Genomic DNA, 23,838 nt, shown 5'->3' on the forward strand with positions numbered 1-23,838 from the left:
GGCACAAATTCTGACCTCCTTGGACTATCTATCTATCCCAATGGGAGAGGCAGTCAGGAAGAAGAGGTGGAAGTTGTATTTATTTCACATAGGGACCTAGTTTAATGTGTCAGATTGCAATGGGTAATTTGAAGTGGTCACATGCTTTGAGTCCATTGCAAACGTAGATCAGAGTACAGAAAAAAAATCGCTAAGGGACTATAGAGAGAGCATAACTGCAAAAGGCCATCTTATAAAGCTACTCTCGGCTGCTGGACACCTAGCAGGTAATTAATTCTCTCTCTTTTAACTTTTCTAATTAAGAAATGGAATGATTTGCATTATCTAAATGGCAATGTTGGTTTTTCTCTTTCTTTTCCATGATGATGGCTTGAGTTTCAGGTTTCTCGTTTGTTTTTAAGGACAGAAGGAAGGAAAATAAATTAACATTGCACTTTAAAACTAAAGATAATTGCACCTGCATATGATTCAACATGGTGCTTTCTCAGCTGCTTTACATTTTGACAGAAGGGATGTGATCAACTTTTTTTACTGGAATATTTAAGAATTAAGTTACATATGTGATTAATATACACACAGAGAGAGAGAGACACTCTCTCAATGTATTTCTTAAATCTTCTGACATATATGTGTGTACATAAAAATTGCTGAGCTAAGTGATTTAGAACAAGTAGTTTTATTTCACTATAATTAATATAATTAATTAACTCTCCCCACTAGGGATTAGTGCAATTAAATAATTTGCCATAATGTCACCCAGAGGTGTTCTTAATGACTTTTTGTATACGTTTGTCTCTGTTAACAATAACTCAAACTTCTTTTGATGGGGAAACCTATATTTCCTTCCTTTCTTTTTTCCCAAATTAAAGAAAAATCAGATCTTCATTAAGTTTGACCTGATGTTCATTTCCGCTCTTAAGGAAAGCGGATGAACTCTGGAAGAGCAAATGGAGTCTACCTATGTAAATGAGTAAAATAAGCTACAGTAATTGGCATAAAACATTACAGACCACCTCCTGCAAAGAAAAATCACACTGAATGATCTTTTAAAAGATGCACATAGTCTGGAAGTGATGTCACGTCACCACTGTCGTTTAGGCATAATGAAAAACTGATCCTTAAAAACTTTTTATGCTTTGGGTCAGATGTGAAAAACAACTGAAGGCATGGCTACACTAGCAATTCAGAAAATCAATTGCGATAAATTCTTTGGCCTGTCTCCCTCCAGTTCGCAAGCAAGTCGACAAGCAAGAAGGCACCTGTCCAATTCACACATTACACAGCTACAATTCTGGATCTACCACCAGGTGTACTGTACAACCATCAGGAAGACTCAGTCAAAGTCTATCCACTCTGGTGTGCACACCTGTATGGTACTCGTGTGTGCTCAGACACTTCTTCATCACATTCACACTTTGCATTTTTGGGCGACCATGTTGAAAACATATGTAAGAGCATGCCTAAAAAATATTGTGCAAGCAAGGCTGAGGTTAATGATGTGTGAAATATTTGCGCAATATTATGTGCAATAATCTGAAATATTGTGCGCAATACTACATGCAATAATGTGCAAACAAGGCCTAGGTTATTGCAGGGAAATACCCCTGGAATCTTTTCAGAGAGACTGTGGGATGACCATGTTATGAACACCACTCTCCCTCACTGATGCATTATGGGGGTTTTGCAGTTGCACAGACTCTTCCTCTGACTGAAAGCTTTAAAAACAAACAAATAAATGGAAGGCATGGAGTCTAATCAAGGCTCCATAGCAGCTGTGTGCACTTAAGGCTGCATTATCCACTGCCCTGGGAGAAAGTCCCATTTAAGACAACAGGGCTAACTTCTGTGCTCAGGCCCAGGTCATAAATTTTTGCAGGACAGCGCTTTACACCAAATTGGGAACCCCAACAATCTGTTATGGGGTGGGGTTGTTGTTTTATTGTTGTTGTTGTTGTTGTTTTGCACAACTGCTCTGCAATTATAACCACACCCACAATGACAGGTTGTTCTCAGAAATCAAGCACCCACTCTGTTCAAACAGACACTCCCCAAACAGAAGAAAAGCCCTTAGTATTAATTGCTGTTTGAGTATTAGCTGTTTGATTCACAGAAAGCTTTCACTTTTGCAAATAAACTGTTGGTAGCTTTGCACCACCTTCTCTTGGAAACCTTGTGTATAGCATTGTATTTACTGTAATGTTGATATTATGATGACCTAAGGCTAAATACAATAAAGTGATGACTGACTGACTATTGAAATCAATGGTCTTCAGATTAAGAGTTAGCAATTTACAGCCTCTGGGGACATAGGAAGCTGCCTTATACTGAGTCAGACCACTGGTCCATCTGGCTCAGTAATGCCTGCTCTGACTGGCAGCAGCTCTCCAAAGTTTCAGGCAGGAGATTTTCACAGCTCTACCTGGTGATGCTGCCAGGGATTAAAGAACCTCGGACCTTTTGCATGCGAAGCAGACGTTCTACCCCCCAAGCTACAGTGGCTCTGTATGTCTCTAGAAGCTCTCTCTAGAAAAGCATCTCCTGACCTTCCCATTGCAAGCCCAGGAGAAGAAAAAGTGGGGTGCGGTTGGAGGTGTCAGCTAAAAGGATGAGGTTTCCTGGCAGGGCACTTGAGATGTGAGAGGAGAGCTGGTCTTGTGGTAGCAAGCATGACTTGTCCTCTTAGCTAAGCAGGGTCTGCCCTGGTTGCATATGAATGGGAGACTAGAAGTGTGAGCACTATAAGAGATTCACCTTAGGGGATGAAGCCGCTCTGGAAAGAGCGGGAGGTTCCAAGTTCCCTCCCTGGCAGCATCTCCAAGATAGGGCTGAGAGAGATTCCTGCCTGCAACCTCGGAGAAGCCGCTGCCAGTCTGTGAAGACAATACTGAGCTAGATAGACCAAGGGTCTGACTCAGTATATGGCAGCTTCCTATGTTCTTACATGGAACGTAGTGGAAATCCTTTCAACCTCTTTTCAGACTGTTCCCTCTACCAAAATGAGTCAAAGAGCATTGCAGTGGGATTTTAAAAGAAGTGGAAGAGGTCTGTCTGTTTTATGAATAGCCATACTGTTGGGAAGAGTGTGTGTGCATGCACACGTATGTGCCCGTTTCAGTAGGAGGTAAAAGGAACAGAGCAAGGGAGAACTCTACACAGACACCCCCAAAATAGTGGGAAGGAGGACACACCTGGAAGGGTCCACCTCCCCAGTTTCCAAAGTTTGCAACAAAGTTTTGAGAGAGAGATCTCTGCTTATCTGACTGAGCTTATCCCACCCCCTACAAAAACAGGTTGACTCTCTGTAATTGCCTTTCTTTAGGAAAGCGGCAGGAGGGGAAACTTCTCCACTCCTCCTCTGGCATCTGGCTGGAGTTCTTTTGATCAGATTTCCGGCTTCACCCGCAGCTCTCTAGCGCCACCCTTAGAGAATGCGCGCAACTGCCGCTTTCTTTTTAGATTTATAGATTTTTGAAAAGATAATGCCCGGGCGTAGTGCGACTCCAGTGCAGGCAGCAGGAGCGATTGAAGGCGTGTTTGCCTTTTTCGCGGATGCAGGCGAACACTCTCCAAAGAGTTGCAGGGGGACTTTTGGAAGCGGGGGAGGAAAGGAAGGGCGTGATCTGAATTCTCTCCCTTTGGACTCCTGTTGCGCAAGCGAGTGAAATTGGCGATGTTGGCTGATAAGACTGCAGGGCTTTATGCATTCACTCGTTTTCTGGTCACTTTTCAAGTGGCGCCGCTATAAGCACCATTGACATACACTGGGGATTAAAGAGCGCGGAGGCGAGGCATACAGAGCAATTGCATTCCTCGCAATGAAACTCTGTGGGTCTTGGACCCAGAACCTGGGAGTGGGGTGAAGGAGCTGTGGGGCGGGCGGTGTCCATGGGGTCGCTAGTTTTAAAGGCGCTGGGGGTGGGGGGCGGTTGGTCCATTGGGTCTCTAAGTCACTCAGCATCTAGTTAAAGCATGATTATCCAGAAACGGGATCCTTGCCACTACACACAGACACGCAACACTATAATGCATTCGTGAAAACACACAGAACTCCCGATGTGGGTCTATATGCACACACAAAGAGAAACGACTGGGGAATCATAGAAGCACAGAACCGCAGAATGGCAGAGTTAGAAGGGACCCCTGAAGGTCTTCTAATCCAACCCTCTGAAAAGGGCGAGAATCTGCTGCAGCATCCTGGACGAGTGGCCGTCCATCCAGCCTGGGTTTGAAAACCTCGAGTGAAGGAGTGCCCACCATTTCATGAGGCAGGCTGTTCCGCGGTTATACTTCCGGAGTTCTTCCACATCACTCCAGAGTTTGTTTCAAATTCGCGCATTGAGAGAGAGAGAAAGAGAGAGAGAGAATAACAATTCGTAATGTTTTGAACCCAAATGCAGGCACACCGATCTGTAGAACTCCTGTTTTTTCCAGTGTGCACACACCAGAGGGAAACTACTCCGACATCATTCCTGACTCCTTGCCTCGTGTGCCCCCCTCCCCCACACCCCTTCCATGCCATCAGCTCCCTTGGACAATACCAGGGTAGCCTTGGCTAGTGAGCCAAGGGGCCTTCCCATTTGTTAACAGAGGCAATTACTCCCTGGTGGGGGAATGGTCAGAAATTGGTCTCTCCCAGCAGCCATCCGTCCTGATTTCATTGACCTGTCAGCGCCTCCCCTCCCCTCCCCCTCCCCCTGAATTCTCGGTGAGATCCTTTCGAGATCTGACCGTGTAAGGCTCCCACGTAGAAGGGGAGGGACCTTTCGGGACCACGGATCCTGCTTGCGAGGAGACTCCAGAAGGTGTCTGCTTGTGGGCGTGGTCTTCTTGGCCCCCAAGGTGGCTTGGCCCCCTTCGCCCCTTTAGTAGCACGACAACCTCTGGGTCCCGCTCCTTCTGCTTCCCGCAGGAAGGAAAGCCGTTTCCTCTTACGGCAAAATGGCAAGAAAGAAAGAGCTTTCGGGGCAGGGGAAGAGGAACACTGACTCCCTCTGTTCAAGCAAGGGTCCCAGGGCACCTTCAACACTGACACATTTTAGACTGGCCAGTTTGAAAGCAGCTGGAGAGCTGGAAAGATCCCTCCAGTTAATTAAAATGACAGCTTTTTTAAAAAAAGGTTATTAATAAAAGTACTTCTCAACACTTCTCCAATGACTACCATTTTAGGAGAGGAATTCACACCAACTGGGGAGAGAAGGGAGAAGGAAACCCCTTTCATTTCTGTCTATGTGCTACCTGTCTGGATCATCAAGCAAAAGTGCTTTGTTTTTGTTTTCTTTAGAAGGGTTTCCCCCGATGCAAATATATGTAGGTTTATTTGCATTTTTCTTTAGAGGTGTTTTTCTCCCATGCAAATATATGTAGATTTATTGGCATTTGTGCATTGCATACAAAGAGCAATAATAATTTTTTTAAATTAATGCACACATACAAGAGCCTGACCCTGCCATGCATACTCAGAAGCAAATCCCGTTAAGTTCAATAGAGCTGACTCCCCCGTCACTGTTGTGCCTAGGATCGCATTCGGAGGTGACCGCTTCGGGTCCTGGACATTGGACGCAGTCTCCTGCAAGCTGGGGGCATCCTCGGCTTCTTAGGCCTCAGAGCGCCACAGGATTCCTCGTGGCGCTGGCTGCAACAGACTCAGGGGGCTGGAACCCCGCCCCCTTTTCTCGCTACAGCAAAATGTCACTTAGAAACATGGATGGTTTTGCGGGTGAGGTGGGGGGAGAGCAGTTATTTTCTGCAGGAAAAAGCACCAGGATAAAGCCGTGTCTTTCTCAGTAATCATGCCATCAGCCCAAGAAAGTTGCCTCTTTTATAGTCAGGTTAAATACAGATCATCCAAGTGGTGTGGATGGATTGATCCAGAAGATCAGAAGAAGGGGCGTGTTTTGTCCAAGAGGAGGTGTAGGAGGTGCAGATCCGTTTGGAGAAAGAGAGGATGGTACGCACTCTGGGGGAGGGGGGAGTTCAACAGCACGCCTTTTATTTTGAATCAACACCTGCAGTCTTTCAGGTTCCACGAGATTCCTCTTTTGCTTAACATTTTTTTTTGGGGGGGAGGGGGTGGCTTGTGTTTGTGGCTTCATCTTTGTTTTAAAGATGAAGTCGTCGTTTCAAAGTCGTCGTAGCAGCAGGAAGCATCAGCACTTGCCAACAAACGGGAAAAAAAGGATGAGAAGAATGGTGCCATCGATGCACGTGGGGTTTTATACGGCCATCTCTAAGCTCCCTGCTCCGAGGCGCTTACAATTGTCGTTTGGAGCAGAGCGGCCGGATAACAAGAGAGGGGAGAGACGGAGTCGGCAAAAGGTGTGTGTGTGTGGGGCAAATACGCCCCCCCCCCCCGCTGTGCCGGGTGTTTGCCTCCCCGCAGAGCTTCTCTGTCTTCCAGTTAGGGACTCTTGAAGAAGAAGGAATACTTATAGTAGGGAAGAAAAGTCAAGTCTATGGGCTTCTTATGTCTATAGGGAGAAATAGAGGGGCGATGAATAAGGAACTCGTGAGCTACTAAGACGAGAATAGGGAGCTGCCTTATACCGAGTCTGGCCATTGGTCCATCTAGATCAGTACTGCTGGGCACTGACTGGCAGCGGCTCTTCAGGGCTTCAGACAGAGGTCTCCTTCAAACCTACCTAGAGATGCTGCCAGGGATTGAACCCGGGACCTTTTGCATCATGCAGAGCAGGTGCTCTGCCACTGAGGTGAAGCCCCTTCCCTTGTATGTGGAGTGGACTTAATAGAAGCTGGATGCGCATTAAGGCCATCTAGTCTGACCCCGGTTTGAGCCAGGCAATCCAGAGCTGCAGCATCCCAACAAATGGCTGTTCGGCCTCTACTTGAAGGCCTCCCGCAAGGAAGACGCCATTCAACCCCTAAGTAGCTGGTTCCATTGGGGACATCGGGATTTGGGATGGAATTGCTGAGACGATGGCGATTGGAGAATGTATCTGTCCTTCATGGAAGTAAATAAAACATATTGTGCCTATTTGGAGAAGGAAGGAAGACTGATGAAATGAGATAGAATGCAGAAGGAAGGAGGGGAGAACGCCTAAGATTTAAGTGGCCCTGGCAAGTGATTATTATTGGGGAGGGACTGTTTTTAAAATGTCGTTATTGTTCAACTTATATAACGTCTTTCATAAAACTCAGCTCAAGGCGGTTTACAAAAGCTAAAGCAATAGCTGGTTTTGTTGCACATCCGTTTTCTCCGAATCATGATGTGGGGGAAAAAAACTGGAAGTGGGGAAAAAGACAGGGGGGGAATGATAAAAGGAGAGAAAGAGAGAGAGCTCGCAGAAGAGAAGAAAGTGTGTGTGTGTGTTTGGGGGGCTCCTCAGGGATGCTGCTCCACTTCTTGGGGATTATGAAGGCGGGTTTAAGGAGCCAGAGTTCTTTCGTGGTACCTTCCCGTGGAGTAAGGAGGCTGTGTTAATCCGGGCCCCAAATGGTTTCTCAGATCCGATCTGAGATGGTGGGAGGGAGGGAGAGCGAGAGAGGGGGCAACATCCAGAGATTTCTGGAGGCGGGGGTGCCGGGGTGGTGGTGGTGGTGCGGAAAGAGAAGAATGGGGACGAACGGGGAGCGGGCGAGAGAAAGACCAACCGCGCAGCGAGCGAGGTCAGCGGCCGCCTGCCCCTTTGACGCGCGCTGCTGCGAGCGCACCCGATTAAATCCCCACCAAACAAGTGTTGGGCGCATCTTAAGATGTTCAGCAATGATTGGCAGCGATCCCGGGATTACTTCTGACGTCACCCGGCTCCCCTGCCAGGGAGCAGGGAGCGACAGGCAGACACAGCAAAGCAGAGGAAAAACCCCGTCCAAGCCACCTCCACAGCCAGCCAGCCTTGACGCGCCCCCCCCACTCACCAATTTCTTCCCCCTCCACCTCCCACCTTCCCCAAGAAACTCTGCCTCTCTCTGTTGAGGAGCTTCCCTATCTATCTATCTATCTATCTATCTATCTATCTATCTATCTATCTATCTAGGCATCTATCAATTAATTATCCCGATCGAATCGATCCAGCTCGATCTTTCTTTGAAAGAGTCATGATGAGGAAGAGGAGGGGGTGGGGTGTGTGTGCGTTTTTGGTGGAGGCTTTAAGCCTCTTCCCCCGCAGATGCCCGCTCCCCATCATTGATAATTGACGCGTGGGTGGGGGTGAGGAGAGGGAGAATCATAAAGAACAGTACTAATAATTAATAATCCAGAGGCAACGTGAGGGTGGGGTGTGTGGAAAGGTAGAGAGGGAGGGAGGGAGAATGAGGGGCTGAAGATTTGGGGAAGGGGAGGGGAAGGAAGGAAGGAAGGAAGGGGGGGCACTGCCCAAATCTTGCCTCTATTCCAAATATATACATTTATTTATTTAAAAAAATCTGGAGATCAGCAATGTCTTTTTCGCAGTTCGGCTATCCTTACAGCACCACTTCCCAGGTAAGTCCAAATATCCGTCACCTTTTGGTCCGGCTATGAAATGCACTATTACCCAGGCTCCGCTTCCCCTGCCTCCTTTTAAAAGATTCTTTCTCCTTTAAAAAAAAAAATAATCTAGTTTTTTGGATCCCACCCCCCCCCCCCCCAGAAGATGCGGTGTTTTCCCTTTGCTTTTGGCTGGAGCTGGTGTGTCTGTGTGTGTGTGAGCAGTGGATGCAATGCCGGTGTGTCCGGACGGAGCAGCTAGAGCGAGATTGCTGTTTACTCAGAAGTAAGCCTTCGCTGATTTTCGTGAGAGACTCTCCCAAAGAAGTCTGCAGCGGTGTGTGTGTGTGTGCGCGCGCCAATTTAGTCCCGTGTGCTGAGAAGTAAGCCCCACAGGTTTCAATGGGACTAACTCCCTAGTAGCGCGGGCATGGAATCTAAACCTTTTTTCTTTTTCTTTTTTGCATGGTTATGGAGTTCAGTGAGGGGCTGGGGCTATTCCCCAGTAAAGTGTGCGCAAGATTGAAACCTCAGTGGAAGGGAATTGCTCGAAGAGGAGGCCAGTGGCGAAAAGGAAAGGGGGGGGGGGGAGAGAGGAAAAGTTCAACTCATTTGCAAATCTGTTATTGATTTCCAAGTTAAGGAGATGTGGTGGTTTGGCGGGGGAGGGGGGGTGCGGTTGTCTTTCGCTTAGGCAGGATGTCTGCGTGGAGTTCGATGTTCTACCTGGGTCGATCAGTGGTCTTGCCCTCCCCCCCCAGCCCCCACCCACCCCCGCCGCTCCGAGCTCGCCCTGAGGAACTTGATTGAGATTCGAAGAACTTGAACATAAAGTTTGGCTGAGCTGTTCTGGGCTCTGTGGCCCGCGATTCTCAGAAGGGATTCGACTCCTTGCAGAAAAGAGATACGAGGCTGCACACGAGGCAGTCCCGATTGCAAAGAAACGGGACTGAATTCGGAGTCAGCCTGTTTACCCAGACCCGGTCCTAATTAAACTTGGGTTTTGGAATAGGTTTAATTGATTCCCATGTTTAAATCAATAGATTCGATTTCTTTCCACGTGCGGATTGAGTGTGTGTGTGTGTGTGTGTACACACACAAGTTGTGTGCACAATCTGGGGTCATGAGAGAAAGAGAGAGAGAGAGAGAGTTACTTACTTTATAATATTGTGTATGTGTTCTACAGACAGATTTACTTAATAGTTTAGTATTAGCAGTATGAATGGATTATATGTATATATTAATTGATTTTACTTTCTATTGAATAAATATGACCTATCTATACATACATACATTACACACGTGAATACATGTTTACTTTATATCATAGCATTAGTGTGTGTGTGTGTGTGTGTATTATACACACATATATGGTTTTTCTCGGAAGAAAATACACATATCTCTCCACAAATACAGCACACACGTGTATACAGATTTAGTTTGCAACATCATATTAGCATTATCAATGGATTATATGTCTGTTAGTAGTTTCTCTCCGTCTGAAGATAAATACACATGACGACACATGATAAATACACTGTCTGTCCACACATACAGAACACACACGTGCGTGTGTTCCAGAATTCTTCCATTGCTGCTAATAACTGATCCATAATTTATCTGCGAGTGGGTTTTTTTTAAAATACACCTGAGATCAGACCCGTCTATCTCTTCTTCCTCCCTTTTAAAGGTGGATTTCTCCTTTGCTTTAAAAGACACCCCCCCAACACACACACACTTGAAAACCTGCTGCTTCCTCACTCTGTCAGACCCCTTCTATCGCCAGCGAATCGCTGGGTTTCCTCCCCAAACCAAGATATTGTTCGGTCTCCAAAGTGCCTCCGTTTCGCGCAGTTTGCTGACAATTTGAGGCGGGGGTTCTCATTCGGATTGTCAAGATGGTAAACTCTCATTCTTTAGTTCTTGATCAGTCGAGTGCGGGCAGGAATTCTAGGGTGAATGCCACTTTTCTTTGGTTTCTGGGGGGCTTCCTAGCTTCACCAGCTTGGAACTCGCGCTGGAGAGGTTATTGGCCTGGCTTGAATGCTTTGGCCGCAGAATTTCACCCTCCTCTGAGTGCCTGATTCCTCGAGTCAGCTGTTTAACACCTGGATCCTAACCTCCTCCTCCTAAGTAAATAGGAAGCAACTGATTTCTGTAGGGCTTAGCTCGCTTGATGGGGATCCCCTCCTCTCTCCCAAATGTAGTTAGCAGCTCCTAAACAGCCCACTACCTCGCTCTCCTCTCTCCTTCCCCTCTTTCTCATTTTCTCATTTCTTTCTTTTTTTTTATGTGCATATAAAACACAGTTTTTCGTCTCAGCCAGCTCCAGCACCACCTGCTGCGACTCCGCATCCCGATCCGTGTCGGATGTGTCGTCGGGATCGTCCCAAACAGCCACCCTCTGCTGCCCCTCGTACGAGAACAGGCTCCTTGCCGGCTCCAGGACGGATCTCAATGCGGCGCTGGGCATGTACGGCTCACCCTACGCAGCTGCGGCCGCCAGCCAAGGTTATGCCAACTACCTGCCTTACAGCGCGGATCCGTCCACTCTCTATACCACGCTGGTGAGTGAGCGAAAGAGCGAGGCCACGAAAGGCCGACCATCCCTTCCCCGGGGCCTTCTCTCAGCGGTCCCCAACAGGGACCCCCAGATGTTATTGGACTACAACTCCCATCACCCCCTGCCATTGCCCACTATGGCTGGGGGTGATGGGAGTTGTAGTCCAACAACATCTGGGGACCCAAGGTTTGGAACCCCTGCCTTATGGTACAAAATGATTATCTGGGGGAGACGGGGGCGCTAGTCCCTGTGGATTTGCTGTGCCAGGCTTCGCAACCAGGGAGGAGAGAGCTAGAGGAAACCGATCGCTAGGTCTCCAGTTCCTTTAAGAGATGCGCAGGAGAGGGGCTTTCAGCAGGTGCGAGCGACTTGTCCAGCAGGGCAAAGAAAAGCTGCACCTGCTAAAATCCCGCCTTCTGCGTATCTATTAAAGGAACTGGAGACCCCCGCCCTCTTTTCCAGAGGACAGATCCGTCGTATGCGTATTTACTCGGAAGTAAGTTCTGTCGTGCTGCTCAGCGGGGTTTATTTCGCGGTCACTCTTTAGAAACGCTTCAATCTTGAGTGCCATCCCAGGGAGGAAGTCCCACAGAAATTAATGTACTTGCTCTAAGAAAGAAAGAGAAAAGGTTTTTAGGATCTTTGCAAGGCTGAAATCCTCCTACAAGGGAGCCCTATTGAACACAGTGGTATTTACTGCTGAGTAACCTAGGTAAGCCTATGGGCGGGAATATGCCCTGCGCAATGCTCCGAGGGGGGGTATGCTCTGTTAAACTCACTTAGAGAATGGTGCATAAGTGATATCTATAATGCTCTATTAAAGACCAAGCTGATCATCCTGGAGAGACTCTATCTATGTGGTCGCTAAGAGTCGACACCGACTTGACGGCACTTAATCAATCAATCAATCAATCAATCAATCAATAGTGCACTATATCTATAAAGTGCTATCTATCCAGTGAGACTGAATTTCAACTCTTACTTTATTGAGTGAAACTTATTTGGAGATGGGGGATATGCAGGATCCGGATGCAATGTTGTGCACTAGCTGTGTGTACCAAGTTCCCAAAACCGATATGCATATGAAAGGCGTCATTTGTGCGTCTCTTCTCCCTCTTGATTTGTAAACTCTTCGGAGGCAGAGAATTCTTTTCCTCAAATATCTTCTCATACAAGTTCCTGGGAAGGAGAGGGGGACTGTTCTGCCCCGGAGAGCTTACAAGTTAAGAGCGAGGAGAGAGACAGACACGGAGGACGTCTTTCTCAAGGTGGAGAGTGTGTTTGAGTAGCATAAGAGAAAATGTCCGGTCCTTGCCCCAAAGAGCTTACAAACTACGTTTTGTCAGGATGGGAGAAAAAAGAGGAGGAAAGGAAGGGCAATAAGGGGGAAAGCGCCAATGAAGAAACACCGACCTGTAGTGCTCAATCCTATGTATGTTTACTCTGAAGTAGGGGCCCGGCTTAATCCCTAGGAAGCGCATAGGCAATTGCGACAAAGGATCGGGTTATTAAAAGAATTTTTATATGAACTTATAGTGCAGTATTTAGGTAGTGTATAGTTGTTGATGTTGTTGTGTTTAAAGTTACTTAATAATTCAAAACAATTTACCTCGTCCGTCTAAAAGATAAAAACAAAATCTACGGATTTAAGCTAAAACCTGCAAAAGTGTGTGTGTGGGGGGGACAAACTGCAGGATCTTGGGGGCTTGAGATTCTGACGAGCAAAGGCTCCACTTGTGTGCACACTTCCTTGGGAGTAAGCGCCCCGCCCCGTCAAACCCAGTAGGACTTGCTTCTGGCTAAACAGACGCTGTGCGCCACACTCCTGCTTCGGAGCCCAGAATCCGCAGTGAGGAAGACTCCGGAGTAAAAGGCGGCGCGCGCCCCATCTCTGAGTAGATGCGGCCTCGTTGCCCCGAGTTAGTGGGCCTCTTTCCTCCCCTCCCAGCTTCAAGTGGGGTGGGCTGGAGTGGGAGAGGAGGAGCCCCCTTCTTCCTTTCCTCCCCTTGACAGCTTTCCGATCCGTTTTCCAGAACTCCCAGTACGAGCTCAAGGAGGGCTCTTCTGCCTTCCACGCGGGGATTGCGCAGCCCGCCGCCGCCTACTACACCTACGAGCATTCCTTGGGGCAGTACCAATACGACAGGTAAGGCGCGCTTTGATCTCGGCAGCGGGCGCTTTTGGGGGGGAACCACGTCTCTCAGCGACTGCACCAGCGGCGACATCAAGGCCTCCTTGGCATCTTCCCCGCCCCGCCAGATGACGTGTGTGTGAGTGAGAGTGAGAGAGAGTGTCTTTAGGCGCAGGTGATTTGCTTAACAGGCCTCAGGAAGCATCAGCGAACTCCATTTCCAACGCTGGAATGGTGTGTAACTAACTAACTGCAATCTTTGCATAAGTCAATCCAATATGGGATTGATTTCCGAGAAAACCTGCAGAGGAGGTCCACAGAGTCCTGAAAGCAGGGGTGACCAACCTGAGGCTCTCCAGCTGTGTGGGAACTACAACTCCCATCACCCCCAGCTGTGGTTGAGCTATAGCTCCTATCATCCCCAGTTGTGGTTGGACAAAGACTCCCTTCATCTGCAGCTGCACTCCAGGTTGGACTACAGCTCCCATCATCCCTAGCCCCTCTCCAGCTGTGGACTATGACCCATCATTCTTAGCTGCTCTCCAGCTGTGGTTGGACTACAGTTTCCATCATCCCTGGTCACCGCAAATGTGTCCAGGGATGATTAGAGTTGTCATCTGACAATATCGGGAAAACTTCAGGTTGGCCACCCATGGCTTAAAGCATCTGAAGAAGTTACTAGTCCTCTTGAGGGAGGCACACTTGCACAGGAGGAAATCCCTGGCTGAACTCAGTACAACTGATTTCTGAGGATTGGGTTGCATGGGAGAGAAGGTCTGACACAGCACTTAAAGCATTCTAAGGGCGTAACTCAGTGATTCTCAAACTTGGGTCCTCAGGTATTATTGGTCTTCAACTCCCATAATCCCCAACCAAAGGCCACTGAGGCTTGGGATGTAACTAGTCCTGTAGTAAATCTCCCATTGAATTCAGTGTGTTTTCCGCGTAAACATACGTAAACCTTCTACGCTGAGTAGAAGGACAGTGTAGGTCAGACTCAATTGCCTACACACACACACACACACACACACACACACACACACACACACACACCTGAAATACTTAGGGTTGGCCTCTTTGCCCAAATGACCTCCCAAACTGATGCAAAAAATGAGATAAGAAATTATAAGTAGCATAAAATGCTTTTCTCACAACTGCACCCCATGTGTACGAGGGGCATACAGGGCTTTTCCAGAACTTAAATTCAGCCACAGTGGGACTTAAAAACTTGTTTGATTTTGGTGGGAGACAATTCCAACAGAATAGCAATTGATATGGTGGCTCCCTAATTAATCAGTGTGTCTAACTCCTGCTAGGTATGGAACGGTGGATTTTAGCAGCTCCGCCAGACGCAAGAACGCAACCCGAGAGACCACCAGCACCCTCAAGACGTGGCTGTACGAGCACCGGAAGAACCCGTACCCCACCAAAGGGGAGAAGATCATGCTGGCCATCATCACCAAGATGACCCTCACCCAGGTCTCCACCTGGTTCGCCAACGCCCGGCGGCGCCTCAAGAAGGAGAACAAGATGACTTGGTCTCCCAAAAACAAGGCAGGAGAGGAGAGGAGAGAGGACAGTAGAAGGAACGGGGAAGACTGTGGCAGTGAAAGTGAAGACAGAGGTAAGAGTGGAAAGGGAACGTCCTTTCCCCCCAGTAATGGGAAATAATATTACATCAAAGGAGTGAGCACAGCTTGATCAGATCAAAGGTCCATCTAGTCTAGCATCCTGCTTCCCACCAGGGGCGTTGCTAGGTACTAGATCCGGACTCCAGGCTCACAGCTCCCTTTTTGATAATTAAACTCAATCATACTCTCTCCAAGAATAATTTTTTTAACTCTTATATTACTGTGCCTAAAGGCAGAAGCAGCAGAAAACTAGGTGAGACTAGGACCTCTCTCCCCCCCCCATGCTTTGTGCAGGTGTCTCCACTGCTGCACTTTCTTTTTTATGGAAGAGGTCATGGAAGAGGGAGGTGGCTGATAAGAGGTGGGGCTCTGAGCAATTCAATGGGGGCCCATACCCCATGGGCCACCCCTAATGACACTCCTGTTCTCATAGTGGTCAACCAAATGCCTCTGGGAGGTCCACAAGCAGGGCATGTATTCAGAGGTATACTGCTCTTGAAAATGGAAGTCCCGTATTGCTCGTATTGCACTGATGTGGTCTTTCCCAGGACCAGATACGCCCCAGAACTTGGACAGCTCCCAAGGCAAGAGGTCAGGACCACAGACAGAGCTGATCAGGAAGATTCAAAGCTGGGTCTCTCAACAAAAGCTGAAGTTGCTCCAGCAGTGTTTCTTAGTGAACTGCTTGGCTCCACCCTGTGACTTGGTCCCAGCCATTCCAGGAGCACGTTTGGGTCTTTAAAGGGGCCTTGCCCAATTTTTCTGGCATCTGCTTTGACAGCAATGGGAGGCTTCGATCGTGGCTGGGAGGGCCCCGGAACATTCCTCCAAATTGGAGAATATCAGCAAGGCCTTATTGTTCTCCTGCAATAGACTCTCCCCCAAACCCACAGAACTATTTTGCAATGTACCTACAGGAGCTCAACTTGCTTTGCATTGATTTTCCGGCTTTTTTTGACCCATTTCTTTCCTTCCTCCTCTTATTCTGATGCACAGATCCAAAGAGCTGTCAAGAAGAAAAGGAGTTAAGACTGAGTGATCTGGAGGACTTGGATGAAGAGGAGCCAGAAATCAAGGTAGAAGCTCAGCCGAAGCATCCACACCCAGAGGGGCTGATCGTCGGCAGCGCCTTGGCCGAGTCTGAGAAAAGCAACTGCGGCTTGACCCCACACAGCCCTTTCCATGCCTTCTCCTGTGCCAAGAGTGGTCTGGCAGCTGCAGGGAACTTTCTTAGCCACAAGGGGGCCACCCTAGCAGGCAGCCTTGGAACTCAAGGACAACCCTATGAAGCTTCAGAGAAGCCCAGAATCTGGTCTTTAGCCCACACCGCAGGGGCCAATGTGATTGTGGGTCCTGCCACCACCCCTGCCCAAAGGACAGAAAGCCCTGACTGTTTGGTGCTCCGGGGAAGGCTTCCCGGGGCTGCAGGACAATGCAGTGAAGCGAGGTCGCTGGGCAGCCTTGTGAGAACGCAACCTATCCATGAGAAGGCTTTGGATGATTTGGCCCAGCCAACCAAGCTCTTTAGGAATTCCACCTTCAACCTGCAATCCATCTCTCTAAACTGTGCTTCCTACCCAATGCTGGGGGAGACCTGTCAGTACTCAGCAGGCGCTGAAGGTAGTTGTCCACCTGAGCTCTTTTCCTTCTCCCCCTACCCAGATGCAGTGCTCAGTTTGGAAAAAGTATGCTTATTCTGTGCCATAAATGATGACAGCAGTCCCATCTAGGGCCACATAATTCACAGCCACTTTTGACTTTTGATGCTGTCATGGAGAGGGAGCTGTGATGGCCACTTTTGCATGCTCCAAAACATGGATGAGTTTCACTCATCAGACAAAACCTTTGAAAACTGGATGGGTTGGTAGTTTGAGATTGTGAAATGATATAGGATTTTTCTTCTTCCGTGTCTTTGTACAGACTAATGATCCAAGTGTAGAATTTCCCTGAAATTATTCCTAGGAAATGGCCTTATACTGAGTCAGGGCACTGATCCATCCAGCCTAGTCCTTGTCTTAGAGAAACTCTCCAGGATTTCAGGCAAAGAAAGGTCTTCCCTAGTTATCCTAGCCAAGATCCTTGCAAACTGAAACCCCAGGGAATGAAACTTGAACCTTGTGCATGCAAATCCTATGCCCTTTCATTGGAAAATGTTTCCCACAAATCTTGAGATAGTGGCTTGTTACTGTTAGAAAGTCTTTGAGATGCAGGTTGAAGTGGTGATACCCACGTTCTCATCCTAACATTTCTGAATGCTCTGACACATTCCAGACAACTGATGAAGACTAAAGCAAAAGAGAAGTTCCTATTATTAAAACATGGTGGCTTGGCCATTTCCAAATGGCCGCGTGAATCCATCCACTTTCCAAAGATTTCTTTTCCTGGGATGTGGTGAATTGAAATTATCTTTCCCTGCCACAGAGCATGTGAAACATAGGAACATAGGAAGCTGCTATATACCGAGTCAGACTATTGGTCTATCTAGCTCAGTATTGTCTTCACAGATCGGCAGCAGCTAGATGCTCTTCCCAGAGCAGCTCCATCCCCTGAGGGGAATATCTTACAGTTCTCACACTACTAGTCTCCCTTTCATATGCAACCAGGGTGGACCCTGCTTAGCTAAGGGGACAAGTCATGCTTGTTGCTACCACAAGACCAGCTCTCATTGGATCATGCTCAGGAGAGCACATTTTGATGATAAAATAAATAGAAGACATTTCAAAGAAAAATCAATGTGCTAGAAATTCTCCATCCAAAACATGATGGCAAGAATGACCAAGACAGCAGGTTGCTGAATCAGATGCTAATCCACATATAAGGTCTGGCTGTGAGCAGATTTGCTGAATCAGATGCTAAATCTCCACTAAGATCTGGTAGTGAGAGTGAAGAAAGGGCCTCTGTGCTCAGACACATGTCCTGATCACCTTCATTCAGCTTACAGGTCCAGTGAAAAAGAAATTTCAGTATCAGTTTGCAGGATTCAGATCTGATTTGCAATGAAGTTCTACAGCAATTTGAAATTTGCCTTGGGAATGTTACACCTTTGCCTTGCAATGGAACCATCTGCGGGGGGCGTGGGCAGGGGAGAGGTCTTGTTTCTTAATCTGTTTTAGAACTGCAACATTAAGCATTTGATTGGCATAGTCAACATTTCTGTTTTTCTTATAATGGCATCAATGGTGAAAGCTGTCTCCCTCAAATCAAATCAGGTGCATATGAATTCATTTTCAATTAGGTGCACATTGATTTTTGGTTTTTACCAACAGATTTGGAATAAAAAGAATTTTGGTTGGGACTCCCACCACTGCCATCCTGTTCCGTCAAATTCAGTGGCCTAAAATTGAGATTCTCGGGTCAAATTAAGCACTGTCCAGAGATACCATAGACTCTCCAAGACATTCCCCCTTTTCTCCTTTGGTTAATTATTGTTGCTTCCATTTTGTTGCCTTTGGTCAGTATTCATTATGACAATAACCTGTGTCTTAAAGAACATAGGCTCTGCTTGCAGGGAAACTTTCTCCTTATTTTTGCACCATTTTGTCTTTGAAGTTTTTTTTAAAAGTCATTTGGCTAGAGTTGTACACCTGATTTTAAAATGGCCCGGAAATGAGCATAATATGCATGGGTTCCAGGTTCAATCCCACACAGCATCTCCAGGTAGGGCTGGGTGTGTGATTCCTTTCTGAAACCTTGAGAGATGCTGCCAGTCTGTGTAGACCAGGGATTCTCAATGTCGGGTCCCCAGATGTTATTGGACTTCAGCTCCATTAATTCCCAGCTACAGTGGCCTTTGGCTGGGGATTATGGGAGTTGAAGTCCAATAACATCTGGCGACCCAACGTTGAGAATCCCTGTTGTAGACAATACTGAGCTGGGTGGACCAATGGTCTGACTCAGGATAAGGCAGTTTCCTACGTTCCTAATGTGAGTACCACTAGCCTGTGTCTTATTTCCATGCCACTCTGAAAGGGGGATATGAGGAATATAGGCAAATGGAAGGTTTCACTACTATGCAAATATTTCTTAACCCTCGGGGAAAGTGATCTTAGTGCAGGAAGGTAATCATACAATTTCGCCTGCTTCTGTCCTTCCATCCATCCAGATGTTAGTGGTATAGCATCCAACCATTTCTCAGTCCTCAGTGAAGCTTCTTCTAGGCTAAAATACACTCCTTCCTCGCATTTCTGCTAAAAAAAAATAAAAAAATGCATGCCTTTAATTCAAGGCCAAGCAGATCCAAAGCCATGCTCAAACAGGTCAAGTCTGCATTTGTAGGAAACACCACTATGGTGCAGATATCCCTCCCTGGACCACTCCAATGAGCAGATCAGATTAGACATCATGTATGGCATGATAGCAGAGTTATTCTTTCTGTTAACTTAAGAGGCATCCCATCCAAAGGGAAAGTCTTAAGTCCTGTTGGCTTCAGGGCCCCACAGGACACCAAATGACGGTTCTGTGATGGAACACCCCATGCATTTGTATACCGAGAAAATTCAGGGGAGGGTGATCTGGATCAAGGCCATGTCATGGAGGTCCATAGGAACATAGGAAGCTGCCTGTCATGAATCAGAACATTAGTCCATCTACCTCAGGATTGTTAATGTCTTTTTGCAAGAAAGAACCAAGAGCAGGGAGGAGAAAGAGGAATTGCCATGGAATGGCTACCCAGAAGCTCATTATCTATGGCAGGGGTGTAGCTATAATTGAGCGGATGGGTTCAAAGAACCCGGAGCCCCAAGCTCCAGAGGGCCCCCCAACTCCACCCCCTCTATTTTCATCATTATCTCCCTCACTCTGCCAGAAAGAGGGGTGAACACAGGCCCCCTCTCCCCTAGCTATGCCCCAGATCTATGGAGGGGAAAACCTGTGAGCCCCATGTCCACAAACCTATGGACATAGCTAAGAACTGCTGTTGGGAGGGGAGAGCATTTTACTCCAGTCCATACTCTGCCATGAATCTTGCAAGGTGACTAGGAAGTGGGCATCATTATCTCATGGCCTTACTTACACTTCAGGCTTGTTCTGAGGATGAAATGGGCAGACATTCATGGGGTGACTTGGATGGATGTTGTGGGTTTGCAGGGAAGAGTTAGACTGTTGTCCCTCTTCCATGCCACTTCCCTGATCCATTTCCGGCTCTGTGCTGCTGCATTTTGAGATAGAATAAAACATGGAGAGTTCCACTAATTGAATTCCTTCATGACATCTTCTTTGGCCCTCAGTGGACAAGCTTTAAGCTTGCAGATAATTCTCTCATTGAACTTCAGACCTTCCTTTGGGGGCATTGCTTGTTTAAGCAAAGGGCTCCACTGACTGAGATGGAGAAGCTTGTCTAAGGCTACTTAGCAAGTGTAGGGAAAGGCAAGATTCAAATGGGAGAAGTCTTCATTTGTAATTTAGTCTCTTTACCACACACACAAAATAAATGTAGGGGGAAAGTAGCAGAATACAATCCAAAAGGATGCAAACAAAATTCCAAAAATATGATCCAGAATACCCATAAATACGATCCAAACTCATGGAAACAAAAAAATAATAATCCCAAAATAAGATGCAAAATGATGCAATATATATATTTATATACCACTATTCAACAAATATTTATATATCGCTTTTCAAAAAAAAGTTCCCAAAATGGTCTACATAGAAATAAATAAATAAAATGGCTCCCTGTCCCCAAAGGGCTCACAATCTAAAAAAGAAACATAAGATAGACACCAGCAACCGCCACTGGAGGGATGTTGTGCCAGGGATGGATAGGGCCAGTTGCTCTCCCCCTGCAACTGGGGGATCACAGCTGTTAAAAGGTGCCTCTTTGCTGAGTTAGTAGGGGTTTATATATCCATAAACATGAACCAAAATGATACAAACACATCCTTTTCTCAGATAAACTGAATGGCTAGGATAAGAAGCTTCCATAAGTGTATACTACTCTCTGGTTTAAAACTTAAAGGTAAAGTGTGCCATTAAGTTGATTTCGACTCCGGGCGCCCACAGAGCCCTGTGGTTGTCTTGGGTAGAATACAGGAGGGGTTTACCATTGCCTCCTCGCGCACAGTATGAGATGATGCCTTTCAGCATCTTCCTATATCACTGCTGCCTGGTATAGTACCAGCGTGGATTGAACCAGCAACCTTCTGCTTGTTAGTCAAGCATTTCCCTGCTGCTCCACTTAAGGCACAGATAAATCATAGAACTTTTAAGTTGCAAAGTATCTTAAGGGTTATCTAGTCCAACCACTTACTCAGGACAGGAAACGGTTAGAGCAAGAAATAAGTGGGAGCCATCTTCTGAAGTGTGTCCTGTGTTGTCACACTTATGCTCCCTGTTACCTTTCTGTGCAGCCTCAAACATCTGTCACCACAGCTGGAGACAGGGCCCGGTGTTTGGGAAAGCCAATGCAGCTGTTGCTGTGCTATGTTCTGTACAGAGTATCAATTTCCTTCTGTTGTCTGATGATATACATTATTGTTCAGCAGTTTGTGTCTTGTGTGTGTGTATTTTGTCTTGCAGTTTGTGTCTTGTGTGTCTGTATTTAATTAATGATTATAGGATGCAAGGAAAAGGCTTTCATATTATCCAAAGTCTCCCTCATTCTCGATACTATTTTCAAGTCATTAAAAAGTCACTTGAGCACTCCTCCTGAAACTTTTGGGCACTGCGGCAAACTGCTTCTCTTTTGAACTGAACACCAAGGAAGATCTCTTCCATACCCTAAACCCTTTCAGAATAAAAGGAGGGATGATTCACTCTTGGAGGAGCTCACCTCCTTTATTTATGATTCTGCATAAAATATCTGGGAGTGGACTTCCTGACTGGAAGGAGGCAAGGCCAGATCAGCAACTCATTCCGAGACACAACAGACAGCCTCATCTGAGAACAGATGGTCATTCTACTGTGTCTCTTAATCGGGAGTGTTAAACAATCCAATTGTATTCCATATAGCGATGTGGCAGGATCACACAAATTCAAACTGAATTCCAAAAAATTGTTTTACATTCAAATCTGTTCCAAAAATCCAATTCGAATTGAATCTGAATCTATTTGACCCGGTTTTGGTGCCTTTTAAAACCGATTTGGGGGGGGGGTGCTGAATAGTTTTTAAAAAGTGGCAAACAGCTCTCTAACTGAATTAAAATTGAATTTCAAAAATTCAATTTGAATTCAAATTGGATTGCCCTTCTAAGGGGTGATTCGATTTGAATTCAAATCACCCAAATCTGAGTCAAATCTATTCTAATTCAGATCAGTTTGCACATCCCTATATTTAGCATGGCCTTTCTGTCAGAGGGTGGGAGAGTTCTAGATCAGAGGAAAAACTGCCCTGCTGACTCCATTCCAGTAAAGCATTTATGTGTTTTCCTTTGTTAAAACAGGGTTTGGGAGAAGTATGAGAACCACTCAAGGGTCTCTAGATCTGAGTGAAGTTTGTCTCAGTCAGCATAAAGACAAACTGAGAACAGCTTTCAGGCCAGTGCTGAAGAGGTGAGAAAGGTAAGTTTCTGTTTGTTTGTTTTATTGTTAAATTTATATACCACCTTTCATTAAACAATCTCAAACAATGTTGTTGAGACTCAAATGTTAATCATTTCTCTTTTGGCTTACGACATTTCCTAACCTGAAGATACAGTAAATTGTTTTGTCATTGTGGAGGACAGTTATTTATTTCCTTACTTCCATCATTTATATATCACTTTTCAGGCAAATCTCACAAAGCGGTTGAGATACAAACTATTTCATCAGTGCACATGAACATTGTGAAAGCCCTTCACAAGGAGAATCTTGATGCAACTGTTTATTATATCACATCAAGACTGACTTTTTGCAGTGTGTGATGAATATTTAATTGGATTGTTGATTTTTATACTTTGGTTCTGCCTTTCATTAAAAACAATCCCAAGGCAATTTGCAGCACATTAATACAATAAAACAAGTCAATATAAAATAGGTAGCTCTCAAGCCAGAGGTTACCGGTTCGAATCCCCACTGGTATGTTTCCCAGACTATGGGAAACACCTATATCATGTTTCCAATAGTCTGTGATATAATAAACAAACAAATATTGGGCAGCAGCGATATAGGAAGATGCTGAAAGGCATCATCTCAGACTGTGCGGGAGGAGGCAATGGTAAACCCCTCCTGTATTCAACCAAAGACAACCACAGGGCTCTGTGGTTGCCAGGAGTCAACACCGACTTGATGGAACACTTTATTTATTTATTCAATTTCTATACCGCCCTTCCAAAAATGGCTCAGGCACACTTTACCTCTAGCTCTCATTAGGTTCTCAGCAAAATGGTCTACTCTAAAAGGTGACTGAGGGATCTAACATAACATTTCTCCACATACCTTCTGCCAAACACAAGTGAGAACCCTGATCTCCTTTCTCTTCTTTCAGGCTTAGCCAGTCAAATATGTCGGTGAAACTTCTCAAGAAGGTTTGGTACCTCCCCAGCTTTCAAAGGAAGACATCAGACTTCAATGTGAATTTTCTCTTTCTCTCCCTCCCGCCCCTCTCTGCACCTTTCAAAGCATGAACTGCAGTTTTGTTCTCGTGGTGGTGAAGGACTATTCTTATATATGCACAGCTTTCAAGGGATACCACCACAAGCTCATCCAGAAAGCTGCGGTCAGAATCTACCTGTTTAACATTCTCTGAACTTGATCCATGCACTATTCTGCCACCAGGGTTATACCAAACTGAACTCCTTTTCATCTCTAGCAAGTATCAACAAATGCATTCCAGGAGGCCTTGCCTTCTCTTGTATTGTCCTATGTAAAATGCAAACTATCAATGTGGTTACTAAAATAATAGCTCTCTCTCTCTCTCTCTCTCTCTCTCTCCCCCTCTCTCTCTGGTTCTGTCATTTAAAAAAAAAAACACACACAAGCCATTTTCAAACATTTTTAACCCTCTTGTCCTCATTTTTTAAATTATTATTTTCTAAACATGTATTTGTCAGCCCATTTGTCTTGTACTCTGAAGGGGGTTCTTTAGTTGTGCAAAATACCGGTTTGTTTATTTTCCTTCCTTGTACAAAGATATCACGGAAAGTATTTTTAAAGGTCTCTAATTAAAAACCAAACA

General features: G+C 46.1%; 1 protein-coding gene across 6 annotated transcripts; it reads left to right on the top strand.

Annotated features, from left to right (window-relative positions):
• On the top strand, positions 1 to 23,838 carry IRX6 (iroquois homeobox 6). 6 transcript variants are annotated; one of them, XM_053271275.1, is made up of 7 exons: positions 1 to 266; positions 10,732 to 10,989; positions 13,019 to 13,131; positions 14,433 to 14,740; positions 15,744 to 16,367; positions 22,127 to 22,244; positions 23,149 to 23,838. In XM_053271275.1, exons 2-6 carry the CDS (start codon positions 10,894 to 10,896, stop codon positions 22,237 to 22,239), a joined length of 1,254 nt encoding a protein of 417 aa, XP_053127250.1. In that variant the 5' UTR covers positions 1 to 266; positions 10,732 to 10,893; the 3' UTR covers positions 22,240 to 22,244; positions 23,149 to 23,838. The 6 variants fall into 6 exon arrangements, with proteins under 6 accessions (XP_053127250.1, XP_053127245.1, XP_053127246.1 ...); XM_053271270.1 differs by lacking the exon at positions 1 to 266 and adding an exon at positions 6,192 to 6,315; XM_053271271.1 differs by lacking the exon at positions 1 to 266 and adding an exon at positions 8,313 to 8,437.

The sequence above is a fragment of the Hemicordylus capensis genome, chromosome 9, assembly GCF_027244095.1.
Source record: "Hemicordylus capensis ecotype Gifberg chromosome 9, rHemCap1.1.pri, whole genome shotgun sequence".
NCBI lineage: Eukaryota > Metazoa > Chordata > Lepidosauria > Squamata > Cordylidae > Hemicordylus > Hemicordylus capensis.